General features: G+C 47.6%; 1 protein-coding gene across 1 annotated transcript; it reads right to left on the reverse strand.

Annotated features, from left to right (window-relative positions):
- Positions 1-333: 333 nt before the first annotated feature.
- Positions 334-16,137, reverse strand: LOC119450160 (uncharacterized). The gene is made up of 7 exons (XM_037713535.2): positions 15,501-16,137; positions 14,013-14,207; positions 12,194-12,396; positions 6,294-7,459; positions 5,446-5,647; positions 4,020-4,332; positions 334-2,114 (listed from the first exon to the last, which is right to left on the reverse strand). Exons 1-7 carry the CDS (start codon positions 15,791-15,793, stop codon positions 1,769-1,771), a joined length of 2,718 nt encoding a protein of 905 aa, XP_037569463.2. The 5' UTR covers positions 15,794-16,137; the 3' UTR covers positions 334-1,768.
- Between the last annotated feature and the right edge of the window lie 4,992 nt (positions 16,138-21,129).

Here is a 21,129-nt window from a genome sequence, read left to right on the forward strand (position 1 = left end):
ATGAAGAGGATTGTTGTAATTTCAGGAAGCATTGTGGTAGCCACAGCAATGTATTTCAGGAAAGTTTAAAATCCGGAAGATCATGCTGGCGATCACTGCGTTTTCTTTTTTTTTTTTTTTGTGCGGCAATACTAAAGCAATGAAAACCATGATTCAAGGAACGGCATGATATGCGGGTAAGGTGCCTAAATGTGTAGAGACTCCAACCGCAAAATGTAGGCGTGCGCCAGTAAAGACTCGCATAGCATTCTTACGATGTACTTTCGAAGTCCACCTGCAGCCGCCGCATGCACCGAGCTTAAGTCTAGCCCTCAAATCAAACCAAATCAGATCAAATTTTATTTCACGTCCAATACATGATGCAGGCGGCACAGACAAAAAGCCAAAATCAATTCGGCTTGACAGGGCTCTGCTCCCCTTTCAAAATTGTGTAAACGTAAAGAAAACAAGAATTAGCAACAGCAATCAGACATTGTTAGATAGCATTGTACAGTGGCAGGAGAGGAATCTAAATATACGTAATCAAAAAAGTGTGGTTCAAGCAATGTAATAGAGGGAAAATCATCATTGTTACAGAACTGTAAGGAATGAAGTAAATAATCAGAAACCAAGTGAATTTAACAAGGACGGTAATGAGTGGGCGAGTAGCTGTGTCCCATAATTTGTGCGTGCGCGGGGTATGAACCAGGTCGCATTATGACGGGTGTTGTATTTTTTAATGTTCTTGCGTAAGCTAGATAGGTGCTCAATAAAGTGACTCCCTTGCTGTCTTTCTGTAAGGTACCGTGGCAAGAGCAATTCCCTGAATAGCAAGTTTACTGGACAAACTTGAAGTTTCTTAAAAAGGGGTTCAGTGTGTGCGTCATAAGCCGAGTTGCTAATAGCACGCACAGCTTTTTTCCGTAGTAGAGAAAGTTTAGTGATGTTTGACTCTGTAGTGTTTCCCCAGACAAGGTGACAGTATTTTAGGTGTGAAAAAAAGAGAGAGTTATACACTAATAACTTGACGGAAGTGGGCAGAAAATTTGCCTGATTGGTAATGTACCACAGAAAGCACGCTGGTGGATCCAGGCAACAACTCCCTTTAGTAAACAACGATACCTGCCCACATTGACAAGTAACAATCGCTATTGACGGCAAATAACCTTTCAGTGACGTGTACACACCGAAACATCTTTTCCGCGTCGGTATTTTTACGTTTCTTCGTTTCTTGAACAATATTTGATCATAACTTCATATACGTATAGTGCACGATAAAAACACCAAATAGATAAGCAGAAATGGACGTCCCGGTCTGTCTCCCTTAAATCCTTATGAAGTCACGCTGTAACAACTCGTCCAAACCGCTACAGCTGTGTTAATTCATAAGACACGATATTGCACAGTACATCACCAGTCAAGGTAACATCTCAAACGTACAATAAACCCAGCCTCATTTAGATGAGGATAGATTTAGATCAGAACAGAACCTTTAGAAAGTTCCACAGAGTCACAGCTTATATGCGTTCATAACTGTCGCTTTGACGCGTTACAGGCACCCACGTGCGAAGTCGAAACTCTATATGACGTAAGGCGCATCGTATTCGATTCATCAGGGTTACGCATGTTACGTCATCAGGGTTACGCATCAGGGTTACGCATAATGATAGCATAGTAAGGAGCAACAATCAGCGAAACGTGACAGCTTATCATGAGAACATATGGAAGAAACAGTACGTGCCACAGTTTGGAACAATGTACAAGAGAGAATACAAAAAAAAAAAAATGTTCAACAGCGCAAATGCAGTGGTAGCCTGCTGCAGTGAAAGGCTTCGGAGAAGGCTTCGGAGTTGAGAACACCGTAGCGGCAAGCCTTGGCCGCTTCCGCGTCACCGCACGTCGTCTGACAGAAGCGGCGAAAGAAGAGCCGTTGCTTGGCCCCGAGGAGACCGACCCGCTTGTCGGCGGACGTGCGTCGCGTGGAGGATAGAAGGGCCACGTCCAGCGCCCAGGGAAGGAAGAGCACGAAGCTCAGCGCCTCTTGGCTCAAACTCGACCCCGTGTCAGCAGTAATGCGGTCAGCCACGCATTGCCGGTAGGCGGTGATGTTCTTGGAGCTCGCGTTGCTTCTTTCTCTGCGTAAGCAAAAGGGACGAGCTGAAGTTTCCCGCGCGCAGCATCCAAGGTATAGTGGTTCGGCAGAAAACGGACATTCGAGCTGGATAGATTTAGAAGTCTGAATGATAGGCGAGTTGGAATTCCATACTCAGGGGAAAAAAAAGAGCGCAGTAAACGAGGGACGAGAAAGAAACACGATACAAGCGCAGTATTGTCAGGCTGGATAAATTCTGTATCGTCAGTTTGAATATACAGTCGAACCCGGATATATGAAATCTGAAGGGGACCACAAAAAAAAGTTCGATATATAGGTAATTCGATAGATCAAATAAAAACGCGGCCAGCTTGACAATAGCGGTGCCAAGTCTGAAGAAACAGCGGAGCTGGGCGGCGTTCCTTAGAAACTAGTTGATGTAGGTTGAACGTGGCTTAACTTTGCTTTTTCTAGGCAATGTTGGGCTATCAGGGCAAGGCTTGGCGTTGACGCTTGACTTGATTGTCACGTTCTCGGTATTCTGGATCGGCTCAGGCGACGTCGCATATGGCGGCTTTGTTGGCGAGGTAGGCTGGATCGGCACGAAGACGGTGATTCCTTTCCCGCGTGGCTTGAAAGCGCTTCTCTCGTCGGGCAGCCTCTTCCGGCTTCAAGGTGCGCTTAGGTCGAGCCATATATCGGTAGAGCGGAGAAATGCCCGGGCGCCGCCGCGCGCACGCTTTCATTAGCGCGGTCACGTGACTATGCTGAACACGCGCTCGGCGCAGCTATGACGTCAATGTCTAGGCTCCTCTCTCGCGAGCATAGCGCGCGCTATGCTCGCGAGCGAGGAGGAGCGCGCGCGCTCCTCGCTAGCCAGTTTTAGCGTTGCACAACGGAATTTTGCCAAGATTAAACAGCTCCGCTGTTAAAATTTTGTACAGACATTTTCAACTACATTTTACAGCTGTTCCATATACAAAATAATTCGTTATATATGGGTTTGATATATCCGGGTTTGACTGTATTCTAGTTTTGCGACATCACTGGCTCAGTTTTGTGAGAAGCACGAACGTTTATCGAATACATGGAAACAAGAAGACACGAAGCCCAGCGCTGTTTCACAATGCTATCACAATGCTATCGCACGACGCTACACGCCTCCCAAAAAGCGTTCGTACTATACGAACTAAGCAGTTCACTCAGTTACACTGTTTGCTCCGCCATTTATAAAACGTTTCTGTTTCTGAATGCAGATTATCTGGTATGTTGCGTAATCAGTAATAATAGTAAAGTTGTGTTACATCCGTGCGACGACTGTACGACGGGTGAAAGCCCTATTTTGTAGTTTGAATTTTGAGCCTACAAGAAAACAAAAAAAAAGAAAGAAAGAAAGAAAGTGGCATAGATTCGATATTTTCTTGTAGGCAACATTCCCAATGCATATTTTCTTAAATTCAGAAATGACAACTATCACATGTTTGAAAGACGTGTAGCATTTAAGTTGCCACGCTTTAAGGACGTATGACCACTTCAGAACTATTCTTGATGTCTGCGTACTGCAAATTCGGACGTAAATATCAGTACCAACCCCAGGAGGGTAAACATCACGTAAACTTGTAAAAGGATGAATTCATAGGTTGCTTTGTCGGGTGATTACGAACCAGAATACAAGAACAAAATGTTTACAAAACTTTCGTTTTCTTGAGGACCAGCATAGAAAATGAAACAATATCAACAGCGCGGAGTTTGCTATTCCGAGTCGTTAAGGGAGATAACTAGAAAAGGAAAGAAGGCGAAATATAGTAAAATCGATTGGAGGAGACGACTACTCGGCCAGGAGGCACATCTTCCATGAGCTGGTAGGCTAAAGCTTTTATTTATAAGGTTATTACTCGGTTTGGTAAGATTAAGGTTCCGGAAGACAATAAGGTAGTATTCAGATTACCTGTTATCGACTTCCACAGCCGTGTTGGCCCACGTGATGAGAAGCCGGACGCCAACCGTCGAATAATCGAGAGTCTCCTCCGCGTCGTCGGCGTGCATCAGGTCTGCCGCGAGGAACAGTGAGGACACGATCACGGTGCCCTCGCCGGAAACCGATCTTTTCGCGGTAATGCCTCCTCGCAGTTGCTGCTGTGCCACCTTTTCCACGGACGGCCAGTTTTCGGTGAGTGGCTCCCTGCTTAACTGGATGATGAACTGGGGGAAGCTTCCATGCAAGGCTGACACCTCTCTGCCCTGGACACCGCCTCTGGGAGCTACATAAAAAAAAATTTAGTAGAGCAACACAAACCGCAGAAAAAAAAAAAACATAAGATAAAGAGTGCAAGGACAGAACCACAAGTACAGCGTTGTATCGTTATGGTTCTTTACGTGTCCTGTTTTGCGATTTCTTATCTACTCTTACCAAGGGTGTGCCAGCGAGTCGAACTGAGTGCGTTGTTAAAATTTGATAAGAAGTAGTGTTTAGATGTCAGTGCGGTAGCATCGCGTAGTGTTCTTCACATAACGTGTGACCGATTGATATAACGTGGGACCGCTTGAGGTGTGACGTCTGCCTATCGTCTTGGGGAAAATGAGACAGAGCATAACGGTGGAAAAAGATGCGCTTACTCACAGAACCATCTCCTCTTTGTGCTCACTGTATTGCCAAAACAAATCTGCACCATCGGGCCCAGATTTCAGACCATCTGCACGTGGGTTCGGCCAGTCTGTGCATTTGTGCAACCTACATTTATAGTTGGTTACTTCCGTTTATGGAGGAGATGCTACAAATACATTCACGAAGGTGTGACATGAAAAGGTGCGTGAAACCATTGCGTAGCTGCCCACGTTCTTCTCAGTATGATGCTTCACGGTAGCAGTGCGGAGTAACAGAAAGAAAAAAAAAGAGTAGGGAATGTGCACTTTTGTGTAACTCTCTTGATAGTATATCGCTTCAAAATGCATGTGAACAGCACCGAAGAATGTGCCTGTTGTAAACTTGCAAGAAATTATCCAGAGTGGCAGAATCGGTATGAGGTGAACGGGAGGAGGGGGGACGCCAATGTCTGGAGTCCGTTTTGTCTAAGGCCGATATTATATTTTGGGTTACTATGTCCATGATGGAACTGCTCAAATGTGTGTAACCGGAAAAATAGAAACGATTAAGTGTGCTAATTATGTTAGGCTCTGTAAACTGCTTGAGTCTTCATTTTGTACACATGACCAATTTGCACAATGATAGGTCAATTCTTGCGTATTTGGTCAGGAACTGTCCGGAAGTCGTCGTGTGCATGTGTGTATGCAGTCAATGAAAATGGACAAACATGGCGCCTAGGCGTATTTAGTTAACGGCCACTGGAACTGGAAACGATGCCTCGAGTGCTTACAAATAGTCGTCACTGGCGTTCTCGTGAACTCTGAGCCGTTGATCGCGAACGTCTTGGTGTTGTAAGCCATATCTTCCGCCGATTGTTTTAACCTGGCAACCATGTGGTCCAGGTAAATGTGCGCCTCAGATGTCTCCATTGTACTGGCCAGCCAGAATGGGAAGTGACCGGGGAAATATCCGGCTGTTGCTTGCAGGCAGATCTGCAGGTTGCGTTAAACCACAAAAAGAGAGTGTGCTTAGGTAGGAGGGCTTTAAGATAAGGCGCGTTAGCCCGCAAATGAGACGTTGCACATTTTACCTCGTTTTTAAGGAAAACAAATTTTCAAGAAACACAACGTATTTATATAACTTGAGTTGGATTACTTCAACGAGCGTACATCACCTGCTTAATAAAGTGCAATACGACTTAGCCAGCTAATAAACAGTTAACTTATGATAGTTGTAAAGACGCATTACAGTAGCAGCCATAAAGCGTAGCGGTGCTGAACTAGCACATAATTAGCAGAAATGTACGATTAACACTATTTCGAGATATTATTTTTCAAAATCTGCTACGGGGTACATTTCTGTTCTACTAAGTATTATTTACTAGTTATTTATTCACTTGTTACCTTTCTTCACTGCATGTCAATATTCACAGCTAAGGGTTACGTTTGTAGATAACCTTCGAATACGTTTATCTTGAATGCATGAGTGGGCTTCATTATTATAAAAATAATGTTCGCTGTATCTTTAGGCTCTTCAAATCTACATGCGTTAGTACAGTGCCATGTGTTTCATGGGTGAAATAGGTTCGGATAGAGTTGGCAACCAGAGAAATGGAGGACCTCGCTTGCCTTCTCTCACCTGTATTGGATTAGCTCTGTCTTGTCCTTTGAGCGGGTGCAGCATGTAAGCGTATTTGACTACATGTGACGACGTCAGGAGCAGCAAGTACACTCTGGCCAGTCCGAGGTTGATGGTGCCAAACAGTTCAACGATGGCACCAATTTTCTCGAGACCTCGAGCACGCACGGTAGGTTTCCGGCGCGCAAAGTGCGCGTGGCCAGCTGCGCGCCTTGTTTCCCGCATTTGCGCGAGCAGGCTTTCGGACAAGGGAGGTGGCAGGTCTCCCCGCTGAACCACCTGGAACTGATGGACCGAAGAGTCGAGCGACTTCCTAATTCCCTCGACATTCGCATCCACGGCCAGCACTGCGTCTTGCGACACACTGCCCGCGTCTTCACGCAACTCTGCAAGTGAGTCGTGGACAAAGCGTCCAACCCCTCCGTATGGCACGAAGACGTGGCTCAACGACTCGCCCACGTCGATGAAGACGTCGCCCTTCTCGCTTCGTCTGGCGCTAGGAGCCGACGCGAGCCCCGTTTGCAGACTCGTGGCCACGACCAGTTGCAGGAGCACCCTCAGGGTTTTCGCGCGTTGCCAGGCTCCGCGGTCGACTCGCGCTTGTTCCAGAACCTCCGGAACCGATAGGAAGTGCCCGTTCCGACTTCGATCAGTGGCAAACTGTATGCAGCTGTCGTAGAAATGGGCCATACGACAGTGTCGCGGTGAGCAGCGACTCGGGTCTTGCGCGATATACTCGAGGCTGCGATGGACTCTGGCGAGGAACGCGCGAAGGTTGGCCTCCTCGTAGCTGAACGGCTGGAGTGGCCCTTCTGCCCCGTCGTCTAACGGAAGCATGCCACCACCGGCTTCCCATCTGCCGCAGACGTGCTGGTAAAAATCGTCGCACGGCGGTACGGTGTAGTCCGCGGTCAGCGCCAGCAACGCGACCACCTCCTGGCAGACGGTGGTGTAGCACACGACGCGAGAGTCCTGTTCGATGCTTGGCGTCCTGGGAGTGGCTGTGAAGGACCTCCCGCGACCCGTGAGCATGAGCGCGAGGGTGAGCAGCAGTGCCCCTAGAAGAACTGCACCCACGCACGGAAAGATGAGGAGGTAGCACAGCAAGGCGCCGTCGAAGCTTTCCGAAGTGTGCCCGGAGAAGAGCCCCTTGACCCCACTCACCACTGCGTTTGCGTAGAGACAAGGAAAGGAGTACACAGGCTTTCAATCCATCAAATTAACCAATTAACCGAATCAACAGGTACTCAATAGGGACTAGGGGAAACACACTTGATTTAGAATTCTTGGCTTTTACGTGCCGAAACCACGATCCACATATTTCATGTATCTTGAAGCACTGCCAAGCGAAAACATTTTTTCACAAGAAAGAAGACGGGCAGACGACTGCGGTTCTATTCGTTCCCTTCCTTGTCAAAAAGCTTTCATCCTGACAACACTTGAAAATACAACAATCAAATCATTTTCCTTTTCAATACAAAGGGTAGAGCAGCCGCTAGAAGCTACTTTGGCAAGGAGCCTGATGAGACGACTATCCCTATATTTGCAATTTACTGAGTCAAATCAAGGCACGCTAAAGCGGACTTCGTCTTTACCTTTCCTACTGAAGCTGAATTATACCACTAGGCATTTACGAGGATTTCTTCTAAAACCCAAGGTAGATTGTACAATCTGGCGTTCAATACGACGTGCGGTGTGTTGGAAAAGTCCACGATGCGATGACTGAAACCTTTTGAATACATCTTAGAAGCGATGGTTGGGACTATAGTCCCTGGTCATGCTTTTTTTTAAATCTATACACGGACTCTAGCTGGTATCGCTTGTCTGAAGTCGGCTTGAACGCAGAATCGTACTATGCGTCTCCTGCTTAAAACTTATGCTGAGGAAGTAAGTGCCCAGAACGCACACATCGTAGCACATGACAGAAAACAACAACACACAAAGAGCTAAGATACACTGAAACGCGCTTAGGCAGAAATGTATTATTATTGATTACCTTCTACCTAAACATCTCAGTACTTGGCAGCAAGTTGCAGCGAGTCGCGTGGAAAACTGCGGCGTGATTCTTAAAAGACTGTCAGCCAGGCAGTGCCTACGCAGACGCATTGTCAGCACTGTGCGAAGTAAAGGAAGTTCGCCGTGCAGTACAGCGAAGACAGCTCAAAACTACGCTGAGAAAGAGTAATAAAAGTAAGACAAGCGCCATTTGCTTCATTCCTGTCCCGGGTCATATTGCGCTGTGTTCTTTACAACGCTGCACCGATCTTGTGGTATAATGTACAGTCGAGTGCAAAATATTAGAGACCACGGGAGCGGCGACTGAACTGCATGGCTGCGCCTTCTGACGGCTGCGCGCCGAAGTTGGAGAGCGCGTACTGCGCAAGCGCGTACTTTCTTAGCTGCCAGCCTGCTCGTTCGCTCGTTTCAACCGCGCGCGCATCGGAACGCGTGAGAGAGTGCAAGGTGTCACTTCTGCTAGCCACTGTACTTCTGCAGTCGCCGTCGAATCGCCCGAGTAATGATGTCGTCATATCGTGACGAAAACACTTCATTTGCACTGGCAGCGCTTGGAGCGCGCCACTCTCTGCGCCTTGCTTCTTGATGCTGCGCGGCGCGAAAAATATGCTTTGCGTCACTTTTTCTATAATCGAGTTTTGTGATAAGGTCAGGAAGCAGCGATGTCTTTTGCGCTCCACATCCTGAAACTTAAGCATGATGCAATTATTTGTGGTACTCGGTCCAAATATTATGCGCCCAGACACATACGTGAAACCACCGAACATCGAGCAGCTGGAGAGAAGAGCCAGGGAAGAGAAAGGGGAATCATCGCAGATTTGTTCTCAGAAACAGTAAATGAAAAGGAAACCCCGACCATTACGATAATTCCTAATGCGAAATTTGCGCGCATCTCTATACGTGTTTTCATTTTGCCGCGGACAATCTGCTGTCTGGATGGCGCGGACAATCTGCCTCATGCGGCGCGTTGCAAACGATGGAAGTGTGGCGCGACTGCCTCGCATAATTTGGAGATCGCGAGGGCCAGCGCGTGGGTGACGCGTGGGTCACATTCCGTGTTGCGGTACAAAGCGTGTCTGGCGTTTCACAGCCCCGTAGCTGAGCTTTATTCTTCCCAATAAACTATGCATTGCATTGCATTGAAACCCGGCAGATCGGACACTCGGTATTTGCCCGCGTGCCTTCTGCGTTGATTCCCCGTTCTCTTCCCTGGCTCTTCTCTCCAGCTGCTCGATATTCGGTGGTTTCACGCATGTGTCTGGGCACATGATATTTGTACTTAGCACCACAAATAATTGCATCATGCTTAAATTTCCGGAAGTGGAGCGCAAAAGACATCGCTGCTTTCTGACCTTATCACCACACTCGATTTCAGAAAAAGTGACGCGAAGCATGTTTTTCGCGCCGCGGAAAGTCAAGAAGCAAGGTGCAGAGAGTGGCGCGCTCCGAGCGCTGCCAGTGCAAATGAAGTGTTTTCGTCACGATATGACGACATCATCACTCGGGCGATTCGACGGCGACTGCAGAAGTGACACCCTGCGCTCTCTCACGCGTTCCGGTGCGCGCGTGGTTGAAGCGAGCGAACGAGCAGGCTGGCAGGTAAGAAAGGACGCGCGTGCGCAGTACGCGCTCTCGAACTTCGGCGCGCAGCCGTCACGAGGCGCAGCCATGCAGTTCAGTCTAAAATCCCCCCAAAAAACTAAAGTAGCGCCATTCGTGTCGCCAATGCAGGCTCCTCCTCTCACGCGTGTCTTGCAGATTGTAAATGGAGCCAGTTGAGGGGTGGCATGGCTGTTGGCCGAAAAGATGGGCTTGTTCAAATCTTTCCGCTAAACGGACTAGAGCGCTGCGGTCTAAAGCGATTTATTGGAAGAGTGTTCGAGAGATAAATACGGCAAGTATCATGCTTTGTAGACCAGTGAAATAATAAAAACGCTTGCACTGCAAAAAACATCACCTCAAGCAAGCAATACTCGATGCGAGAGCCGACCGTTTGCTTGCGGACGCGCTCGGCGCTGACGCTCTCGATGGCAGCGCCACTATCGCCGTGTAAACTCGGCGGCGCTAAGAATCTGCAAGCATGACGCACTAGCTTTTCTGAAGGTAGTGAAGGCGCCATTTTGTCTGTCCACTGCGTTGTTTATTTTGGCACGCGATGCCGACCCGAAGAGCCGCGAAACGAGCGCGCGTTCCACAGACGACACCGGCGTACCGTTCGCCGAGCGGCTGCCCGAGCGCGGCCGCGCGCCGCTTTCGCTTTCGCGTCCGTAGTTTCCTCCTGGACGCTGTAGGGGCGCTGCTGCAGTTACTGAGAGAGGAGGCAGAGGCGAAGGGGTGCGGTTGGCGCTACTTTATTTTTTTAGGGACTTTAGTTCAGTCGCCGCTCCCGTGGTCTCTAATATTTAGCACTCGACTGCACACTTAAAATGTCGTAATCATATTAAGCAAACACACAAAGAGGCTAGCGAGCTCACTGGGAAAATTAACTGCTGTTTTAAAGTGAAATGTAAAAATAATAAAAAGGAAATGAAAGGGGACGAATAGATAACTTGCCGCAGGTGGGAGCCGAACCTACAACTTCCGCATTGCGCCTGCTGTGCTTTACTACGAAGCTACCGCGGCGACCATCCTCCCGCCATTATCATTGGGTGGGCATGCATGTGTTTGCGATTAGCCCTGGGAGTGTTAGCCGGTGCCGCTCATGGTAACTGCAGCGGCCGCCATTGCCCCGTGGCCATTTCACTTTGTGGTTACATCTATAGTAGATTCACATACAAGTCCTGTCATGTTGAACCAGGGGCGATGGTATTAAAGCGAAGCTTTCTATGTCTAACTGATTCGTCCGCGAGCGCCGAAAACGCACTGCAGGAACGCCAACTTACACAATGCAACTATCTGCGCATCTGGACACACAATAGAACAACGGCTGCACATCTGCGCACACAATAGAACAACGGCGCATGACATACGCATCGTAGAAAACCACAGTTTACATTCGCAGTTGTACCTATAAGAACAATGGGAACTGCAACGCAACACTACCCAGACGAACCGTACCTGCCGTTGCCGATACACGGGATCGGCCTTACGGGCACGATCGCGCTCGCGCTTACGTTCGCGTACGGCAGCCTCTTCTGCCGTGCGCTGCACCCGTGGCCTACCCGTGGTGACGGCCGGGAATGCATTGCGTGACGCGCGAAATGCAATGCGGATATGTACATTTCGTCTGGGTAGCGTGGCGGTGCAGTTCCAATTGTTCTTATCGGTACAACTGCGAATGTAAGGCGTAGTGCGTGTATCGGCAACGGCAGAGCCTCTGACCGTCTACCACAGCGATTGCAAGGCAATACGGTGCAAGTGTAGAGTCGTTCGTGAAAGTGTGAGTGTGTGCGTGTAATCAACGGCTACGTGATCTAAACTAAAGGCTATGAAACTTAACGAAATGCGCCTTCATTCAACCTCAACGTTAAAAATATACAGTCCTAAACAAGCAATCAAATCACATATGCATCGCATCGGGTCGCTCAGCATTTCTTGGTTTTGTTGCGTGGTCGTTGGCTTTGGACTTTGACTTTGACTCAGTTTGCATGGGAGGAAGCTTCTCGTTCAACCCTCTTTCTTTAAAAAATAGGCTTTGAAGTTTATTCTACTTAGCAGAAATTTACGGCATTGATTCCATGCTGTGGATGCGGTAGCCAAATTCGGGCAGAATGCGAGAACGCACGAGGGCTTCGTTTCAAGTCATGCTAAAGGAGACCGCGTGGTGAACATTGATTCGGAGCATTCACTCCAGCGTCTCCTAAAAACCTTGTGTTGATTCGATATGAGAGACCCAACCAACCAATCAATATATCAAACAATATATGAATCAATGTATGACGCACTGCGTGAGACGGACATCCCTGCGACAGAATTTGGCGAGACCGTGGGCATGGAGGTGACACGGCCGGTGTTCACGACGTATTCGAATGACGTTTCAGCACCGATGCAGGGCTTGGCGGTGGCGCGTTGGTTTCTGGGCAGCGAGTCAATCACCTCTTCTGCGCTGTGACCACCGCAAGTGAAGTCGTCAATCGTCTCGTCACCACTGCAGAAGACAACCATCAACCATTTTGCCCTGTTTACAATACGCCGATCGTATCGCTGCAAGATGATGGTCATTCAAAAGAACCGTCCTCTGCCTGAATAACGACGATCCTGGCACCTATCATTTGTCATTCAATTATCTCACGTTAACGCAAGGTAAATGAATAATAAAAGACAGGTGCCATCAAAACAGGCTACAGCCTACTGCTGTAGATGGCCTGAGTCGCGTTCTGAGCAGCCTGGGTTATAGCTGATATTCGGACTACGATGGAGCTGTAATATATATATATATATATATATATATATATATATATATATATATATCTTGCGTTAGTTACCTGGGCCCGTATTCAGAAAAAGTACTTACGCTAAAATTGTTTGTAGGAGAAAATTCTACACAGTCCACAGTGGTGACGCTGGACATATTGATAGAGGAGGCGGCTATCCAATGACGAGAAACTAGTTAGGAACGGAAAGCTTTGTGAATTCGGCCCCTGTCTGAATGAAAAATGCACGTTTAGTTATATGACAAAGCTGGCAAACAGGCTACATGCCAATCGAGTTAGTCGCTAAGTTTTTGTTAGGGCGATGAACAGAAAGGATATTGCTACACGCGTATTGTATTTGGTCGTTTGAACGAGGCCCGCAGTCGCCATCACTCGACCAAAGAGAAGGAAGTATGAACTGGGCTCGCGCTGGGAATCCAACCGGTCAACACTGCAACCGCTGCTGTAAATAATAATCTGTTAATAGTTTCTCGTTTATTTGACTCGTTGTTCGCGTAACAATATTATAGTGGCGTACGACCATGACAGACAGCAAAAACGAGAACATACAGGTGCATGTGCGGTCTGTCCTATGCAGTCCACGAAGCCATGTAATGGCTGAATGGGCTAAGCCCCGCTATTGGGTAAGTTGGATTTCAGCAAGCTGATTGGCCTCGTGAATCTATCTGTTGGTGTTAGTAGGTTAGTAAAACAATGCATTGTTCGGTCGAAACCCCCTACAATACTTATAGTCCACTCTCTACACTGATGCACTAGTCAGCCAGTCATCATGCTAAAGATGACGCTGAAATTAAACCTTTGCCTCAATATTACAAGCCTCAATCCTTCATGTCAATTTGGCTTTTACGTATTGGGAGAAACTACTATGCGTCAATGAATGTTCGCGGTCACTTGAAATGCACTACACTCGTCGCGGTTGTACAGGGGCTATGACGTTGTTCTGCTGAGCTGGAGGTCAAAGGTTCGATGACGGCCGCGGCGGCCGATTTCCGATGCGGGGCGGATTGCAAGAACCCTTGTGTACTGTGCATTGGGTGCATTCTAAGGAACTTCAGGTGACCAAATTATTCCAGAGTTCCTCTCTAGGGCGTACCTCATAATCAGATCGCGATTTTGGCACGTCAAACCCCAGAGCATTTTTGTTTTTAATGCCCTGCGCCTCTTTTGACTTCTACTGCTGAACACCATAAAAGAGTGGCTCATGAAGGAAACACGATACAGCGCTCCGTTCATTCCGAGCGCGTTCGGGGCGAGTTCGATGTAAGAAACATTGCCTTGGACACTTGGTATAGAATTCACAATACACAGCGGATGACAGCATTATGCGTACCATTTTCTGACAGGCAGTGATGGCAACTCAATCTGCATGCTGGTACGGGCCTTAGACGGGACCACGCTTCGCGAGAGCAAATCTGACTTTCGGTGCTCGGTCGGAGTTGAAACAGACGGCGAGTCCAGCTTGGTCTCCTGCGGGCTCATTTCCACCTCCACTTTGCCAATCCGGCTTGAGGTGCGCCGCTTCACGCTGAAGAAAAAGGTAATAGTAGTTGCTGCGTCAGTAGTTATTTTTGTGGCGTAGCATCGAGCAGATAAGTCGTTATGTTAACACTCACAATTTATAAAGTCAATTTGTAAGCAATGAAATTTAAGACTGTTCGTGCTTGTAATGCCTGTAGATGACCTCAGTGTTATGAAAGGGAACGTTAAAAATATACTTGAGAGCAGCACAATGATACACCTATCCCGGTATGGCTTCGAGATATATGGCTTTCCTCGAGGATACAGAAATTTTCTCATCCGCCAGCGTTGTATCGCTAACGTTCAAATAAAGGGCTTCAGCCCCGGTACGTCGACAAGAGTGAGTACCGCTCGTTAAACAATGATAAAGGGAGTGGTGCCGCTTCCTGTCATAGTAGGTTTCGCGCACATTATCTACACGCATCTACCTCAACTGGCACAGAAACTTACGCCCACTCTTTCGCCAACACGTCAAGAATAAGTGAATGGGCGCACACTTGAATATATGCACGCTATATATGCACAATAAATTACGGTACTACACTTATAGCGCACGAATGGTCGAAATTGAATGTTTTATGACGGTGCTCAAGGGCAACCGAGTTACTAGCGATAATACATCTTTGCTACAAGGTATTACAATGTACAGAACAGCTTCGTTTGAAGCCTTGTGTGCAGCAAGAACAAATCTAACGAAAATGAGCACACCCGCGAGCGATTAGGCAGAAAATAATAAGATAGTGACCGCACCGAGGAACTTTACTGAGTCAGAAGCATGACAAGCCACTGCTTCAAAATATTGGCCAAATAAAGAACGAAGAGCAAAACACGCTAATTCTGATTCATGAGCGGAATGTTTGGATAGCTTGGAATACATATTTAGCACCGCTTTTAGAGCAAGCACCACACACAATCAGCTCCGAAAGCGCTTTTGCATGATCGCTGAAGCTGTGGCCACAGCTTCGTGTCATCCACCCAGCCACCGTCTACGATATCTCCCGAAACAGAGGTATCCTAAGCCGCACTGGCGTCATACACATCCATTGTAAACACGGAGGCAACGGAGGCAGTGGAGGCAAGCAATGGACGCGTCACCATGTGATCAAACATGGCAGCTCCCACCGGATCGCTCCGAAAAGGGTCAAAGGGGCGGGTGTAAGGGCAGAGGGGTGGGGGGCATCACCACCGAGAGCATCACCTTGTCAGAAGACAATTTTGGAACGGATGTGCATTATTCGGTGCGGAATTTTTAAAATTGATTCGTCACGTTAGAAAAGAATGCATGGTAGGAAACACCTACCGACTGAGTTTTCGGTTTCTCTTCCTCTCGCTATCTTTACCGACGAGTTCCGGCTTGGAGCCGTCCGTAGCCGGCGCTGGAGATGGCAGGGGTGCAGGCGGCGCCATACGCTCACCGGGATAGGTGGAGAAATCTTGCATTCCCGACATGTGGTACAACGAGTCCCGCCTTTCGGTCGGAATGAGTTCGGAGAACAGAGACCGCAGCCTCTTGGTACGCCGCACCTTGACGGTCGACGTCCCGCTTTTCTCCACTTCGGACGAGGCGTCCGGGGTCGCAGCTTCGGAATTCATACCTTCTGCGAGCCGTGCAGAGGAGACCAAGTGTCGAGGGTTCCGTGGCTGTGAGCAGAGTTGATGAGGCGTTCAGTTCGCGGTCGCTGGCGGAGACAGAACGAAACGCGGTCTCCTTCTTCTTCTACTTCTTGCTAGACTGCATGACGCATCCCCGCAGAGGGGAATGGGGCAGCGAGGTACGCAGTTTTTCTTGCGTGAATTGAATGACATGTGAAACAAAATAAATTATGACGTGACGTTGCGCATGACGTAACTTACTGCACAGTCCACTAAAAGCCGTTAATTTTCGAAACGGATATGGATTCGATGTCATAGCCAATAACAGCCATACGAACGTCTTTCAAGTCCAACCTTTCTTTGCGCCTTCCTTCGACTTCTCCACTGCTGCTGCTGCTGCTGCTGCCTTGCAGCCGCGTCGGGGGGTGGTTGCGAACATGTGTTATGTACTATTGACCAAAAAGTTTACGGACCAAGGGATCTGACAAAAAGCTGAATATCACCGCAACATGATAAACGCAGCCTGGTATTCCCATTTCCAGCCTCTACTGGTATATGCGAACAACATTGTGATGTACGGTTTTACTGGTTACTTCTAAAGGCTGCTCAGATATGTAGCGTTTTCTGAGATCCCGTGGTGCGTAAACGTTTTCGGTCGATAGTACATGGTAGGGACGCGGAAGAGGCGTCTGTGAGCCCTTTCGAGCGATAACTTTGTAGACGTCACCACAATGCCCTGTGGACGGCTGTAATTACGCGTTAGCCCCCCGCAACAGCATAGCAGAAGCTGCAGCGCTTACTTTTGTAGTCGCGTGCTACAGCCCAGAGGGGAGATAGAATGGTAAACAGAGGAGACAGAGAATGCGTAAACTCAACGCCCTTAAGAAACGGGTGAATAATAGCCACTCTACGATCCGTTGCAGCTTGCATACATGGAATGATCGCGTGGGACAGGAAAGGCGCCGTTAGAAAGCATGGTTCGTTCGGGGTCACTTCAGTAAAATCAGCGCAACTACTAGACATGGCAACAGTTGCGGACAGCCTCTAAAGATCGCAATTCAAGGTGTGGTACGGCACGTTTCTGCTATTTCTGAAAAATAAACACCCTGCAAGTTTGTACATGCGGACAACCTACGCAGGGCGTGCCGACACGAAGCCGCAGTAAAGCACCGCAGCGTCAAGACCACAACACGCAAGCGGCTGTTCAGCAAATTAACACTTCAGCCACAAACAGCACAGAAAGCTTTGCTTACATCAATTCTCACAGTGCGTGGGATCTGCATAATTACTTCCCGCTTTCTTTTTGAACGTTTGGGGGAGGGGGTGGACAAGAGATGTGTTACCTAGCAGCCTTCACGTTCTTTCTTGTAAAACTTCATAACATGATGTGTAATCTCGCGCACATGAGCATTTTGCGTGATTAAGCAACTCCTTCAGGAGGCCCAAAGTGTTACGTTCACTTATATGTTCAACTTTCAAAATAAAATAAACAGTAACCTTAAAGCTATGGCCGTTGCTTACCAGAAGTGTATTGTCCACCACCATGGCTGATCACTTATAGATTTCTTCACCAAAATTTAACGTTCATTTTTTCAACCTTATTTTTCTTATTTCTGTCTGCTTCCCCTTACTACCTCACTTCTGGCCTACGTCTCACAGAGTGTGCGCGTCATAATTTAGGAACATCATCAACAACAACCATTGTAGTGTTCAAATCAATGAGAGGGATTAGGCTGATAAGGCCCTTTTTCTGAAAGTTGTTGAAATATTCATCCACCTACCAAAACGTTTGTGAAGATAACGTGTGTAAATGTGTAAAGTGAATCTCTAATTCAAATACGTCTTCCAATTAAACATTGCAATTGTTTTCTGCTATATTTGCTCAAGTCGCGTTGCAACGTTTTTTTTTTTCTTCAGACAAATCAGTCACTCGTTTGCACATATTTATATATTCAAATTACAAGCGCAAACAGAAGGACGAATCGTATGTTCTAGTTAGCCTCGTTACTGTTATGTAATAGTTCTATAGTTACATGGCCAGTTCTGCCCTTGGCGAATAAAGTTGTTCTCTCTCTGTCACTTTGGACACGGCCACCCACCCCAGCTCTCCTGTTGCAGTCGGCATGAAGCAACAAGCCATAACCAATGAGGGAGTTTTCATTGCTCAACATTAAACGGGTCACGGCTTTCGTTCTGATGTCTGTCGCCTACCCTCTAAACACGGTAACGTTTATAAATGTGTACTTTGTCAAATGTAGAAGAAGCAGACGTACTCTTACTTATAAACACAAGAATGGTGTGGCTGATTTTTTGTGTGCTGATTACAGGTAACGTCGATAGAAATAAAAGAACTGCGAACATTTATAAGGAAAACATGTGCCACGTGCAGTGTTGCTATTAAGCAGTTACTGCTAATGCGGCGCTACGCGTCCTGTTACGTTTGCGTGATAGCATGTGAAATATGGTGTAAGTTAGAGTGTCTGAATGCATAGAAAGGGAAAGGAGCCGACATCGAACAGTGTCATCTATCTGTTTCGCTCTTATCTCTCGCTCGTGGTGCACGCCGGAAATGCTTGCGTAGTGGAAATCTGCCAGTTTGCCGAAGTGTGCGAGTCACCGTCGATGTATACTTCCTCACGCATACGAGTTTCCCGCTGTCTTTGTAGCTTTTACTGTGCAGTTTGTTCCGTGCTACCATGGCGTCAAGCAACAGAGCGTGATTCGCCTAATTTGTGGCCACTGTAATTCGCCACACTGTGACTGCGTCCAATACACAGTCGTCGGCCTGCCAGACGTATCGGAACTGAAGATAAAACGCGAGTAGGGCAACCATTGTCCAAGCGCCCACGGCCGGCTACCCGAGCTCGGTAAGTAGCCCTGATAAGTGACATCATAGCTTTATTCGCGCACTAACACTTTCCACTGTTTTACTTTGTTGGCTTGATAACGCTTGCTCAATTTTGTGTAGCTGAATTGGTAATAGCCTAATGGGCTCGAGTAATAGTGGAGGTGGTTTGCTGCAGTTACGGCTTATGCGGTGTCACTGGTGCGTAGTACATTATCAGAATAGATAGCGCGGCTAGTGAGAACACATTGTGGCTACTTTCGTGGTTGTGCGTTGGTGTAATAGCGAAGTCACTCGCGTCTGATATGCATGTAGCATGACTTTCGTGTGGATCAGCCTTCCATAAAAAAATTGGAGGACGCTTAAGCTTCCCCTTTACAGTCCGACGTTATCGGCGCGCGGGCCAGCGTCGTTCGCGGCCAGCCACGCTATGCCTTTTGCGCTGCGCCAGCCGAAACGCCATCCATCTCCGACGCGCGCGCCGTCAGCTGTTATCTTCGGAGCATGCGCAGAACGATCCCAAGCCCGCGCGCCGCTTTAAACCGTCGGCGAAGCGGCGTGGGCGCCTTTATTTCTTCGCGAGAAATGCATTGTGGGTCGGCGCAGTTGAGCCAATGCAGCGCCGGGCCCGTGGGGGCGCGTTGGAAGCCGCCGGTTTTGAGGAGCTTTACGCCGGTTACGTTCAATCACCTTAAAGTCGGCCTCACTTTTAAACACAAATGCATTGTTGGGAAGACATTTTTCTAGGGGCAATATAAGTCGTTTTATATCAAAATGTAGAGACCCTAGGACCTTTTTTATTACTTTATTAATTGTTTGCTGTTGCCCCGAGGCGCGCACTTGTCCAAAAGAAATTTTGCGTGAGCGTTGCTTGCTTGAGCCGCGCACCATCAGAATTGGAGGACGCTTAAGCTTCGCCTTTAAGAGTGAAACGCGATAGCATTCAAAGATCCCTGGCTGCTTATGAGGCTTTTTTCTCGTATATTCAAATTACAATCTGACACTATCATGTCTATAGGTGGTAGTCTAATTTAAAATTTTTCTCACGGATTTTACTTGGAGAAATTAAATTTTTGTTCACTAATCCCTTGGGCCATGTGGAGAGCCCGTGTGGTCGGGGTGGTTCGGGATGAATTTGTCCACCACGGATGCCCCGGACGCCGATGCTTACGCCGACATTGACGCAGGATTTTCTCCCACTCGGGGCCTTTAACGCTAGGGCGTGAAAACGTGCGGTGCATTTAATTTGAAAGTTTGTGAGTTTCTTTAGCAAAAATGAGTTAAACAACTACAAAGTACACACTTTTGGGACACAGCAAAGTCGTTAAAAAGTCCCTACCGATTGTTATTAAGGAAAAACACTTCTATGGCAGCTGCTATTTTACACTGCGTAGTCACATAAAGCAAAACTAACTGAAATAAGTCAAACAAGAAAATACAACAGTAGTGAGCAATTTACACACACGTTATGAATTTTCCAACATTTTAATTACATCATGAAAACATCTGCTGTGGAAAAGAAAAAGTGAGGATGTGTGCATGCATGCACAGTGTTACGTATTGTCAATAATAAGCGACGGCTTTAATTTTTTAAAGAAATGTAGCAATGTTCTTAGAGCGGTTGGGTTATTGTCAAGCCTATTCCAAACTGAGGTGCCTGTAAACTGCAATGTAGAGCGAGCGTAATTACTATTTACCCTAGGCAATAAAACACGACACGTGGCTTCGGTCTGACGCGCGCTCAGAAAACACGTTGCCGTTTGCTTATCTCGGCGAAGCGAAAAGGCATGCGACAGGTCGCTTTGCCGAGATAAGCAAACCTCAACGTGTTTTCCGGGCGCGCGTGAGACCGCAGCCACGAGCGAAACGTGTAGAAACGGACCAGACAGGTGAGCGCAATCTCCTCGCCGGTCAGACACAAGCGAAAGACAAGTGGAATAGTCAAATCGAGCTGCGGCTCCAGCTATCGTCAGCCACCGCAAGCGTACCGAGATAACAGCGCACAACACTTCGCGGCGCTGGCGTCAGCCCAATTAAGTCAGTCCAGGTCCACGCTGCGGAGCGTTCGTGTTAAGTGTGCTGACGGCTGTACGTAGATGGTTCTTGTCAAGCGAAGTCTTCTACGGCCGATTTTTTTTTTTTTCATTCCAGAATAGAACCGAATACAGCCATTTGAGCTGTCTCGCACTGACATCGTGAACTGCGCAGAAAAACGTTTCGCAGCGTTGTCTGTGTTGTGATACATAAACTCAGTAGAACAAGAGAGAAAATTGGTTATCCTAGTATAATCTTACGTTTTAGTTTACGAAACTAAGGAACTCACGAAAGCTAGTGAACAGAATCACACAATAACTTCCCAGTGGACACCTAGCCACTTCAGTATCACTGGTAATATTGGAGTGGCTATCACTGGTAATATTGGAGAAGCGTATGTGAACAACGTTACATCTAGACTTCCTGTAACTGAAGGCGACTTGCGTCATGTTCTGAC

Source organism: Dermacentor silvarum, chromosome 4 (genome assembly GCF_013339745.2).
Source record: "Dermacentor silvarum isolate Dsil-2018 chromosome 4, BIME_Dsil_1.4, whole genome shotgun sequence".
Classification (NCBI taxonomy): domain Eukaryota; kingdom Metazoa; phylum Arthropoda; class Arachnida; order Ixodida; family Ixodidae; genus Dermacentor; species Dermacentor silvarum.

Excerpts from the sequence above, each read along its gene's own strand:
- LOC119450160 (XM_037713535.2), bottom strand. The coding sequence starts at position 15,793 with ATGAATTCCGAAGCTGCGACCCCGGACGCCTCGTCCGAAGTGGAGAAA. Across the intron at positions 4,333-5,445 it reads AACGCCAGTGACGACTATTT|CTCCCAGAGGCGGTGTCCAG; the intron begins GTAAGCACTCGA and ends TTTTTTATGTAG. Across the intron at positions 2,115-4,019 it reads GCTGTGGAAGTCGATAACAG|AGAAAGAAGCAACGCGAGCT; the intron begins GTAATCTGAATA and ends TTGCTTACGCAG.